At 34.5% G+C, this 12,692-nt stretch overlaps 1 protein-coding gene across 1 annotated transcript; it reads right to left on the reverse strand.

The window, feature by feature from the left end:
- Positions 1-341: 341 nt before the first annotated feature.
- Positions 342-4,965, reverse strand: LOC131641456 (pentatricopeptide repeat-containing protein At5g03800-like). The gene has a single exon (XM_058911748.1). The coding sequence runs from the start codon at positions 4,907-4,909 to the stop codon at positions 2,447-2,449; it is 2,463 nt and encodes an 820-aa protein (XP_058767731.1). The 5' UTR covers positions 4,910-4,965; the 3' UTR covers positions 342-2,446.
- Positions 4,966-12,692: the final 7,727 nt, after the last annotated feature.

A 12,692-nucleotide genomic window follows, 5' to 3' on the forward strand; every position in this document is an offset into this window, starting at 1 on the left:
TATATATTAAAAGAGAAAAAGAGATATGCTCCAATATTATTAAATATTGAGTTAAGATAGTGTTGTAGGGTAAGAAAACAGGGATAATTTTTCATCAAGTTTTTGAAAAAAGTACAAAATACTGGAAATTAAAGTTTTTTTTTTAAGAAAAGAGAGAGAAATAACACTCTTTCGTCTTCTGTTTGCATATCTTAACAAAATTAATATTGGAATTAATGTGAAAGGGGAGTTCAATGCAAGGTTTGTAGGAAATACAAAGTGTTAGAATGAATATGAAACTTCAACTTACAATGTTATAAAAGTTCAAGAAAGGGCAACTAGAATAATCACTAGAGATAACATTAGATTTCTATACCTTTTGCATTAAACCATTTCATCCATCTCATATATGGTTATCATCAACATTAGATTTCTATAACATTAGATAACAACACCGAGCCAAATAACAATGGTTATCATCAACAGGTATGTCTCTTTGTTCTAGGTCAGCAAAGAAATTCAAGAAGATAAGCATATACCTGAGTGAAAATGTAACTCTGCATTTGCAAAGTTGCAATTCTTATAAAAATTTCCAAACTCCTTTCAAAATTGGAGTTTTAAGCTAGCTCTCTCATAAGCTGCAACACTCTTTAAAATAATCATCATGACTTATGAGATACAGTATTCTCTCAAAAATTATTAGCGATGATCAAAAATGCAGATTTTATCCCTTCAACTTCAGCTTTGTATCAAAGTAGAAGTGACATCTTGAGCATTGTCTACATCTTGCAAGCTCTAGTATCAACTGCTCACTAGTTCTGGCAGATTCTGACTCCTGATTGAGTGATAATGCGTTGATCATTGTCTCCATCTTGCAAACTCTAGTGTCAAAGCAAATGATGAAAATGACAACTAGTAGCCTCGCCGGGGCGTCAGAACCAGAATCGAATCTCTCAATTTCAAACATTGTGTTAGAATATATAGGGCCTTAGCAACTTGTTCCTCTACAGTTACTGTTTGTGTTGGTTGAAGATCACCCCTTGTATATTACATATAGACCATAAAAGGCGCTAGGACTCGTTCTTATTATCTTCCAACCTTCACTAGTTGCAACTACACTCATTATCTTATCTCCTGCTCTCTCCTTCTCTAGACTCAAACTATATCCACAATCTTACTTCAAATTCAGATTTTAATTATGTAGTAACGAACTAAAAGACATACAACATGAACAATAGTCATTCAAAATATTTCTCTCCATCTACTCAATGCATTGATGGTTAGATAATCCATTTAACAATTGAAACCTAAACTAAATAAAATAGAAGTGATTATGTTTATTTTCACCAATGGAACAGCTCCCCTAACAAACAACTGCCCTATAATAATTCACCAGCTACTGAAGTAAGTAGTACTAAAGTTGTAGATGCAAATAATCAACAATTTTCTGCAAGCTCATATAGTAACAAAGGCAAATTATACCAGGTAGTAGAAAATCAGATTCATCTTCATACATAGCCTTCATGAGTGGAGTTCCAAGGTTCAAAGTATTAGGAAGTGTTGATCATGAAAAATCAGTTACTATCCATTTCAAACCTCCTCTAATATATCACTAAATAATCTTAATAAATGCAATTAGCTGAGAGACTACAATTAATACTAAAAAAGAAAGAAAAAAAATATGAACACAATCTACATATATGAATTTAAGACTTGTATTGTAAATGTTGCTGAAGGATATAAATTGAAATGATCAACGGAATTTCAAAATTTGCTACACGTTTATTTATGCTCACACATTGATCAGGTGTACAAAGTTTCCACCATTTAACACAAACTTAAGCTAGTAACATAGCTACATAAAATGGGAGAGTGGTTGTCACTACATGATAGACATCAATTGAGGCAATCATGATGATGATGTCTAAGTGTTGAAATGATTTAGGACATTCACAAACATGATAAGGTTTCTTGCATGATGCTTTTTAGGCTCTTTTGTTGGACTGTACAATAAATAAGATGGAATATAATTTGTTTTTGAAAATGCTTCTTCATAGAGACCTGTCTGACTTTTCATGATATCTATTATCATATTAGTCATGCTTCTAAAGGAAAGTAGCTGCTTCATTCTTGTGTATATGGAAACAAATACAACCTCCGTCCCTTTTTATAAGCATCCTTCAAAAAATAGTGCTTAAAAAAAGACGGAGGTACTACAATTTCATTGCAGAAACTAATTCGGAAGATATAAACTTCACAATAAAAATGATAAACGTAAAAACGAACTAATCTCTAAATCTTTTAAGTAAGCATATAAAAGGAGCGCGTGTCTTTTCTTACTTGGTGCCATCAATTTCACAGCAATATCCAAAAAAATAATTTATACAAAAAAAATATTGCCTATAATCAACTATATCATTAATACAAATGAGAATGACCAGTTAGATAAGCCAGCTTTACCTGTGTCTCACCATTGGTCTTTACACGAGCACTGGCCATTAGAGAAACAGTGAAATCCTGAAGAATCTCTGAGAAAAATGTCCCTCTTAGTGACAATTGATACATATTTCATGAATGTATGGCAGTCCCCACAAAGAAGGATGTTCTTTACAATCCGGATGGGCTTCCCTGGCTTTGTCATCAATATTCCATAAGTTGCGGCTAGTTTTGAACTGTGATGGAATAGAAATTTTTTCTTTTGGTGCTCCTCCACTTCGTGAAGAACAAAGCGCGTGTCAGGTTCATATCCCATTTTTAGGCACTCAAAGATTAGAATCTCCAACCCACTATATATGTCTTTGTCTTGCGGATGAGACCTATCTCTTGCATAGAATGAATGCATTTTCTTCTGACAGATAATCCAACTTTGAGCCGGGTATTTGTGAAATCCCTTTTTTCTCATATTTTCCCTAGTCATCTCGGAGCAATCCCATCTCCCAGAAGATGAATACAAATTTGAAACAAGTATATAAGTAGATGGATCTTTGGGTTCCAGGGCAAGAATATTCTTGACAGTCCATTTTTCAATCATTGTATTCTTATGGAGTCTGCAACCATCGAGCAAAGCACGCCAAACAAAAGCAGAAGGCTTAAAAGGCATTTTATTGATAGTTTCCAGCGCCTCTTCCAAGAGACCCCAGTGACCCAAAACACTGATGAAGGATGCATAATGTTGAGATGTTGGCTCAATGTGATAAACAGTTCTCATTGAATCAAACAAACTACGGCAGTCATCAACCAAATTCAAGTTAGTTTGCCTATAGGCTGAAATTATCAAAATGAAGGTAACTTCATCAGGGGTTATGCCCTCTTCCCGCATTTTCAACCATATTTCTAATGCTTTATCGCCCTGCCTGTGCATAACATACCCAGAAATCAAAATATTCCATGAAACTATATCGGTAGAGGACATGCGACTGGACATCTTAATTGCATCATCTACATTCCCGCATTTAAAATACATACTAACAACAGCATTTCCAACTTTCACTTCAGAATGAAAGCCAAATTTAAGAACTTGACAATGGATTTGCTTACCCATATCATGATAGCCAACGGTTCCACAAAGACCAAGCATCGTAGATAGTACAACTTCATCCATAATCAATTTCCCTTTAGAATGACCAAGATGGTAAAGAGAAATCGCCTCCTTCGGTTTCCCGTTTCGAGCAAAGCCACACATCATAGAAGTCCAAACAACAGAGCTATCTTTCTCCAATTCTTCCCACATGCTAAACATCTTCTTAGCATCTACCATTCTCCCACACCTTGTGTACATTTCAAGCAAAGCCCCTTCAACACAAACATTTGATCCAAATCCAAACTTGATTGCAAATCCATGCATCTGCTTGCAAACCCCATAATCAGCAAGCAAACTACACGCATTAATCCCACCACTCAAAGAGAAATCCGTTAACTCCATGCCCTCCTCCACCATTCTAACAAACAACTCCATAGCCTTTAAACCCTCACCATTTCGACAAAACCCAGACAAAACAGCATTATAAGTCACACAATTCCTTTCCGGCATTTCATCAAAAATCTTCAAACCCAAATCCACATAACCAAACTCCATATAAGCCCTCACCATCTCCGTCCAAGTTATAACATCTCTAACACCCATCCTCTGAAACAAACAAACAACCCCATCAAGACTTCCACAATTCATATAAAACCCAATAAGAGCATTCCCAACATTCAGTTCAGTCTCCAACCCAACCTTAACAGCAATCGCATGCACTTGCTTCCCTTCCATCACCAAACCAGTTGTCATAGCACAAGCAGTCAAAACCGTCGACAGTGTAAAATAATCAACTTTCAAAGAATCTGTTATCACCAGCATGTCGCGAAACAACAGAAACGCGGTGTCATACATGAGTCCATTAACAGCACAAGAAATTACAGTGTTCCAGGACACAATATCCCTCTCACCCATTTCATCAAACACCTTAAAAGCAGTTTGATAAAACCCACATTTCAAATAAAACGACATGAGCGCGTTGGAGACAAAAACTGAATCCAAATACCCAGTTTTAACAACCGCAGCATGTAACTGGAGACCGAATTGGAGGTATAAGATTCGAGTGCAAGCGGTTAAAACCGCAACGTAAGTGTAACCATTTGGGCGAAGAGGTGAAGCGGTTATCATGTGAAGGAAGAGGAAAATGGCGTGGGGTTCACGGTTGGATTTGGAGAAAACGGAGATGAGAGAAGAGTAAGAGACGATGATGGGGCTTTGTTGTGGGGTGGAAATTGGGAGTGGGAGAATGGAATGGGTTTTGGTTTGGGTGATGGAATGGAGGGGGAAATGGGTTTTGGAGTTTTTGATGGGAAAGTGGAAAAGGGGGTGATGGTGTTTTGGTTTGAAATGGGAATGGTGGTGAGGAATGGAGGAGATGGAATTGGGGTGGAATTGGAGGAGTGACTCCATTTTTCCATGTATCCTTTGTTTTCCACGGCAATTCTAGTGTGACATTGCGTTTTCGTTTCATTTTATTTGGCGCTAGATATAGTGATGTAATGTACCGCTAGAGATAGATAAGTAAAGTAAAACAAACCAAGTTGTTGCTGAATTTTTTAATCCTCTCTTCTTTTATGGCTCTATGTCATAGTCAAAAACAAGACTGGCAGTAGATATGGAGTCTTCTATTATCTACTATTTAGCCTTTACTCATCAATTAACCAAACATCCCAAAATCTACTTTACTATCTAGCCTTTACTCATCAATTGGCAAAAATACCAATTTCTCAATATTTTATTACAAACACAAAAGGGTAAATTCGTAACTAACACCTATTTCTCATAATTTTCCTCTCTTCTCCCTCTTTTTCCCTCAAACCTAAAATTCCGCTGCCAACAACAAGCTTTCAGCATGGTTCAGCCGTGAAACAACAACAAAACAGACCTCATGTTTTTCATTTCCAAATTCACTTCTCAAAACTAACTCGGGGATTTATCAAAGGTATGACTTTTTCCAACTATTGCTTCGTGTTTATGTTCTCATATTTTTTCAGATTTCCTTCTCACAACAAAGTCTAAAAAATTTTCAAGGTATGTTTTGTTTCCTTTTTGCAGTTACACCACTTTAAAAGTTTCTGTTGTTTCAGAAAAATTGTTAAAGTTGACTGACATTCTCAAGATATGGTCCGGATCTGATCGCGTTTGTTTTCGTTATTGCATCTCTTTCAAGGTTTTTCCTTTCTTTTTATTCTCTTTCAATGTTTTCTAATGATTATATTTATTGTTGACTAGTTTTAACATGATTTTCCACCAAAGTGAACTTTCAAAACTTTAATTTACTTCATTAGTGCTGAAGCGGTAAAGCAACAAGCAACAAAAATTTTAGAAGTATTTATCCGGGAAATTATCGTCTCCATAGGGACTAATGCATTGAACTGTCGTTCAATAGTTTCCACAGTTATGAGTTTGGTTTGAATTGGTTAAAGCATAAAAACGGAAAAGTAAATATCAACACAAAAAGAATTCATTTTTCAGAAAGAAGAGACTTATCAGGCATTGCATATAATCTACTTCTCACAAACTTAAACTTATCGATCAGTTACACTCAACCTACAATACTCATCAATGTCACCCGGCATCGCTCACACCCTAAGTCATTTCTAACCCAAAGTAGAGAAGACTACTATATCATCTCGGCGACGATCTCTCAGCACACCTCAACAACAAAACAGACATCCATATCAATCGTATCGACGATCTCTCAACCGACACAACCAACACGAAAGCATTAAGCTTTGACACCCATAAAGATTGTTAACTCTAAATCTATCTCTAAAGTTCAGAAACTAACAGATAATTATCCTAGATAAGGATTCAAGAAGTCTATCTCTAAAACAACCCAAATCCCAAGCACAGAGCAAAAATCTAAAACAACAATCAACAAGGATTTGTAAAGCAAGCTTTATATAACGCCATAGGCGACAAATATACATGAGTTCAAAGTAAATATATATATACAAAACCCAACTAAGAGAAATACATAGAGAGAAAGAGAGATAAAACCACAATCTTTCGGTTTGCCAGTGTCGGTTGATGAGCAATCCACCTCCGAATAACCGAATGCATGACCCATAGTTGTTATCTAAGCTAATCCTAGAGAAAAATGGGTGGAATTGGCATGGGAGCACAAAAATCCCCAAAACCAACCACACCAAACCTAAAATGAAATGAAATTGAAATATAAACAAAATCTGCTACGCGACTTTCTCCCGGTGAAACCTTTATTCCTGGCCACACAGCCTCTGCCACGTCAATAAACTGGCAAAATATCTTCTTTCACCCGGCGAACAAAATGCCTCGCCCGACGACTCCTTCTTCTTCCGCCTGGCGAACAAGAGGCGGCCCAAGGCAGAAGCAAGATCATTATTTTCCTACGTTCGCCCAGCGAGCCAATTGCTCCGCCGGGAGACTCAGACCAGTCTGCACTTCTTTATTTCTTCAATTGCTTCTTCTTTTATTGATCCAAAATTGTACCTTTGAAGCTTTATTACGCAATGCTCCATACATGCTCAAATACCTACAAAAATGAATGAAAACTATTAGTCGGTACATAAATGAATCAAAAACTCGATTCAATACAAAGTATACGTATTATGTGGAATATACACTAAAAATCGTCTAAATTGAGGAAAAAGAGAAGATAAGTGTCGTAAAACTATACACAAAATAACTACATTTTGGCACTTATCAATTAGCTAACAGAGTTTATGGCTTGAATAATGATATACTGATATATTGTTTCATTGGTGGTTTAAATCATGAGATCTGACTTGAAGAATGAAAAACAATTGTTTTGTTAAGTCTTGGACTATTTGCACATGGAACTCTGGCAGCCATGTTTACAACAGTTGGTTGTATAATGACTTCTTGTTCTTCTTCAGCAAATAGTTCGTGAAAGAAAAGTCCTTCTGACGATTCGTCAATTGTTTCTAAGGTTTGTGACGATGTCGCGGTTGCGTTGTCTCTTGCCCTTGCTATGTTTGTTCTCCTTCGTGTTTTGCTGTTTAACCTCCTAGCGGTCCTCTCGATCTCGGGATCAAAAAGAAGTTGATCGCTGGAAACCTTGCTGCGCATACACTAAATTATGCAAAAACTAACAAACGCATGAAACAACCAATTATATTTAAAAACTCAAAATAGAAGCTATTGCAATGCGTGCAATATTGACACTAATCCCCGACAACGACGTCAATTTGTTGAAAGTATTTATGGGTAAATATCTTATATATATATCGTATCCACAGGGATTGGTTTAATATCACTGTCGTTCTATAGTAGATTATTTTGAGTGAATAAAAATAGTTGAGTTTGTTTTATTATTCTAAATATGCTATGAAATCTAAACAACTATTAAAACTAAAATGCTGAAAATTGGTTAACAATGAAAGAGATATGTTGAGATTTAGAGTTCATCAACCTATTCCTATGCAATTTATCAATTAAATCATAAGTGAACCATCATTCGAATTATTATCTTCACTTATCCTCAAACTTGATCCCACATCTGCAGATCAAATTAGATGAACTTCTACCAGTATGAGATTCGATCTCTCAGAATCTCAATATCGATAAGAGTAATAGACCACGATAATTATGAAAACTCATTCACAATTCCATCTCTGCAAATTATGACTGAATCAATATAGCAACCTAGGGCAAAAGTTTAAACTTTTTATTTCAATCAAAGATTCAACAATAATTTAACATAAAAACAAGGTTTCTTATTGATAATAAATTCAAACAATTTTTCACAGAAATTAATCAATGGTATTGCATAATTATAGGTTAACTACTACCTTAAACTCAACAAAAGAGAATTAGTTCTCAATAGACATGAAGAACACACAAGGGTTGATTGATGAATTCATCATGATCAATAAAATCTCTTCAATTGACATAGAATCTTTCTTCCATGGTTGCTCTGTGCTTCAGGATCAGATTTCTCTCTTAATTTCGTTCACCAAAAATCACTTCTCCTAGTTGGCAGCTAGGGCATCTATTTATAAGAGTTGGGCTGGATACGCCGTCTTCGCAGCGTGGCATGGAGTTCGCGGTCCAAAATAGTGGGTTTGGCGCGGCGCGCTTGCATCCCTCGCGACACGACCTTGCTAGGAATTCTCCTTTTTGCTTTTCTTTTTATTCTTCCAGTTTCCTTTCCTCTTCATGCTCTTATAAGGCTGTTTTTCAGCTCCAAACCTGCATCAATAGTACCCAAAGTGATTTGATTTGCTTCACAACATGAACTATACACATGCAGTCCAATTCTCACTAAAAACCCATGAAACTATTACAATTTGCTTAAGTTTAGAGCATAACATAGTTACAATAACCCATGAAAATACCATAAATTCATCCCTAACAGCGTGCAGGTAGCGAAATGCTGAATTATCAATCATTTTTGCGCATTTTTTATTCTTGGACATTTACGGTTTATGTATGAGCTCATGTTTTTCTTCTCATGATACTATATACATAAAGTTAGGCATGGACATGGCATGTAAGTTTTCATCCACATGTACTATGATTATGAATTTAGATGTTGTTATAACTATAATATTTCTATTAAAATTGGAAATTAGACTAATCTATTTCTTGGTTTGGTTCTTCTCAGATTTAGTCAGTTCGTGAGCTGAATGGGCAGATATGTCAGATTTGTGCAGAATGAAGGTAAGCAATATGAGTATTCTGTGATGACAGTTATTCTTTAGTTAACTTTCTGATGATTTTTCACTTAGTTTCTATGAGAGAAAAGACAGTTAAACTTCTTGGTAAGAATCCGTTAACGTTCACTTTTTTGTATAGGAAATCAATATTTGGAGGCTCTACAATTTAGAATAATTTAACATTTGCTTAGGCTTGGTCTAAGCTGCTTAATAAAAAAAAACACATTAATTGTGAATTTTACATAAATAAGGGATGTCTTAAAAATGTGAATCTTTTACTATGGTGATGAAATATTGTTGGCAAGTGTTTTGATTTAGATTTTTGGAACAACAACCAGCCTCCAAACCTACTATCATGGAACTAGCTTAATTTCAAAACAATAGTACTAGATTCTGATTCCCATGCCCTATGATGTGTTTTAGTATATTGGAGTATAGCTAACAGTATGTTCAATTAGTGGTAGCAAGCATTATATTGATTAGTCATTTATAAATTTGTAGTCGATAATGTTGTTGTTATATCAGAGCGGTATGGTTGGTTGACAAGAAGTATGAGCGTTATTCTGATGTATAGTTTATGTGTTGGTTTGAGTATTGCGTTTTTTTCTCTGTTCGTCAAGGGAGGTGCGGTTGGGGAAATCGTGAATTCGGTAATAATTCGTGTGGTTTGTCTGTCAAGTGCTGCAATATGAAGAGCAGTAGTATTTATTTATTTTATCAAATTTGTAATCATTAACAATGAAATTTTATAAAGTCCAATGTCTTACTTAATGTCAAACTGCAAAATCAAGTCATTGACCTTAAAAATGTATAATTGTCATTGAATACACACTTCAAAATTCAACATTTTACCTACATAAATTTATAAATGCATGGCTAAATATATAAGTCCAAGAATGGAGGGAATTATTGCATGATGTAAAGTTTAGAAAAGATCACCCAAGCTTAGTATTAATTTTAAGCCAGAAAAAGCACTTGTTGTAAAGTGATAACTTTCTCACATCTGGGAATTATTGCATGTTTTAGTCATAGTTTGGAGCTTATCTGTTTGTATTTGAATCACTATTGTTGTAATATTCCCGACATAATTTATTTGGAATTTATTTAAAGTATTTTTTGTACTAGTTTGAAGCACTTAATATAATATTATGTTTAAATTCTTTATTTCTTTCTATTGCTTGTTTCACTTTATTGTACTTGCATGTTTTTATTTATTATTATTATATTTGTTATGTTAAGCATGAACATGAATATCATTTGTTTTTGTTTATTATTATTATATTTGTTATGTTAAGCATGAACATGAATATCATTTACAGTAGTAGCATTCACGTAATCAATATGTTTAGCTAATTATGTCGAGTCCGGAATGTGAGGACCATCGTACCGACGTTGCTCTAATTATTAGTTACAAATTGTAATTAAATTAGGAATTGTTTTTGGCCAAAATTATTTTCTGTTTGTAATTTTTTAAGTTTACAGCGAAAGCATAAACATAGCGATATCAGTTTCGAGTCGAAAGAACGAAACTTTTATTTGACTGTAGGAAATTTCGTTTTTTGGTTTCAAACATTGAGAAAGCATTTTTTAGTCAATTAGGAAAGAATCAGTTTTCAAAAAGGCAGTTTTAAGAGTATAAACAGACAGACGAAAGCGGACGTTTATACGCTTACAATTTGGTACTGGACGTGCGAAAGTAGACAGTACATTTATATTAATTTTACTACCTTAAGCAACTTTTCGTGTAATTAAAAGTAATTATTTTTCAATGAAAATTTTGCAATGTAACACGTTGGGCACGCGAAAGCGGCCAGTTAGATTACTTGTTAAAATTTGGTACCGGTCACATGAAAGAGAACAGTACCGTAAAAGACTAATTCTTTTTCTACAAGAAAATATTGTCTCATTTTAATTATAAAGTAACGACTTTGTGAGTACTAACAGTCAGCGAGAATCAACATTCCAGTCTCCCTTTTTGATAATTTGATAACTATTTGCATTTCTTACCTGCTTAAACGTACCAAACCATTTGTGTTGCCTTAGATAAACAAAGAAACAATAAAATACGATACTTGACATAGGTCTTGTGGGATTGATAACTTTTTATACTATAATTGATGTTTACGTGCTCTTGCGGACCTATCAAGTCTTTTTCGGAGACCAATTATGCCAATATAATACTCCGTTGTTACATTGTCTAGACTAAGGCACTCATATTCTTCTCTTTTCATCGGTTGTATACCAAGTACCCGCAACTCCAAGGACGAATTTAAGTAACTGATAGACGAAATTGAGTGTTTTCTCCTCTTTAAACGTTGAATAGAATAACTTCATGCTCAACACACTATCTAAATGGTTGAGAGCAATGATAGCCTTCCTCTTAAGGACTTTACCGTCCCATCCCAGGACGATCCGCACTTGAGTATTGCTAACACCGCAATCCTGACTAACAACTTTGAGTTGAAATCCTCTCTGTTGCAAATAATGCAGCAGAGGACCCAAACTTGCACCTCTATGTGTTCGTGCAGTACACTGACATGTTAAAGAGCAATGGCGTAGCCCTGAAGTCATTTGGCTGCGCCTATTTCCTTTCTCCCTGAGGGACAGAGCCTGCGCTTGGCTACAGTCCCTACCGCAAAATTCTATAACGACATATAATGAGCTAAGAAAAAATTGACTTATACTATTTTGTCACGTCTAATATTGTTCTGGTCAGCATTTCTTAATTTGCAAATCAAACGCACATTTAAAGGATTGAGATCGCTCAATCATATTCTTTAGAAGAAGATGTAACTATTTATCTTCATAGCATTTCACCAACCTCTTACATATTATGTTTTATATGATTTATGACATTTCTCCTTCACTATTCACTATCAAAAGTTTAATTTGTATAATTAAATTAGAGTCATAATGGAAAATCGACTTAGATTACAATGGCTCACATACATAATATTTAGATTTTTTTAAAGCAAAAAGGGACTTATCACATGATATATAAAAAGAAAATAGGTATAAATATGAGGGGCCAATGATCTGACCTCAAACCTATCTATATCTAAAAAAATTCAACCGAACACTTGAAGGAACCTCATTCCACCAAGTAAAACAATTAACTTATAAACTTAAATTAACAAATTTATCTGCACACTAATTATTCTCCCTAAGTATGTGCAAAGCAAAAAAAAATTAAAATTTACGCAGCTTAAATAAACAAATATTCCATCTATTCCTTATTCCGCGAAATATCATAGAATTGCTTAAATAAATAATCTTTAGAATTATTCTTCAATAGATAACATTTTAATAAAAGATAAAACTAAATATGTCCTAAGGGCATAGGTTAAAATACACATTAATAGAAAATTTGTCTTGAAACAAAGCAATAAAAATACTAATTATAAATTTTTAATAAAAATATTATACAATTATAAAATTTTAATAAAAATATTATACAATTTTGGGTTAACAGTGGTTTATCCCTCCGTAATATGAGCGTATTTCGATTTACACCCTACTGTTGTCATAGG

Source organism: Vicia villosa, unplaced genomic scaffold (genome assembly GCF_029867415.1).
Source record: "Vicia villosa cultivar HV-30 ecotype Madison, WI unplaced genomic scaffold, Vvil1.0 ctg.003769F_1_1, whole genome shotgun sequence".
NCBI lineage: Eukaryota > Viridiplantae > Streptophyta > Magnoliopsida > Fabales > Fabaceae > Vicia > Vicia villosa.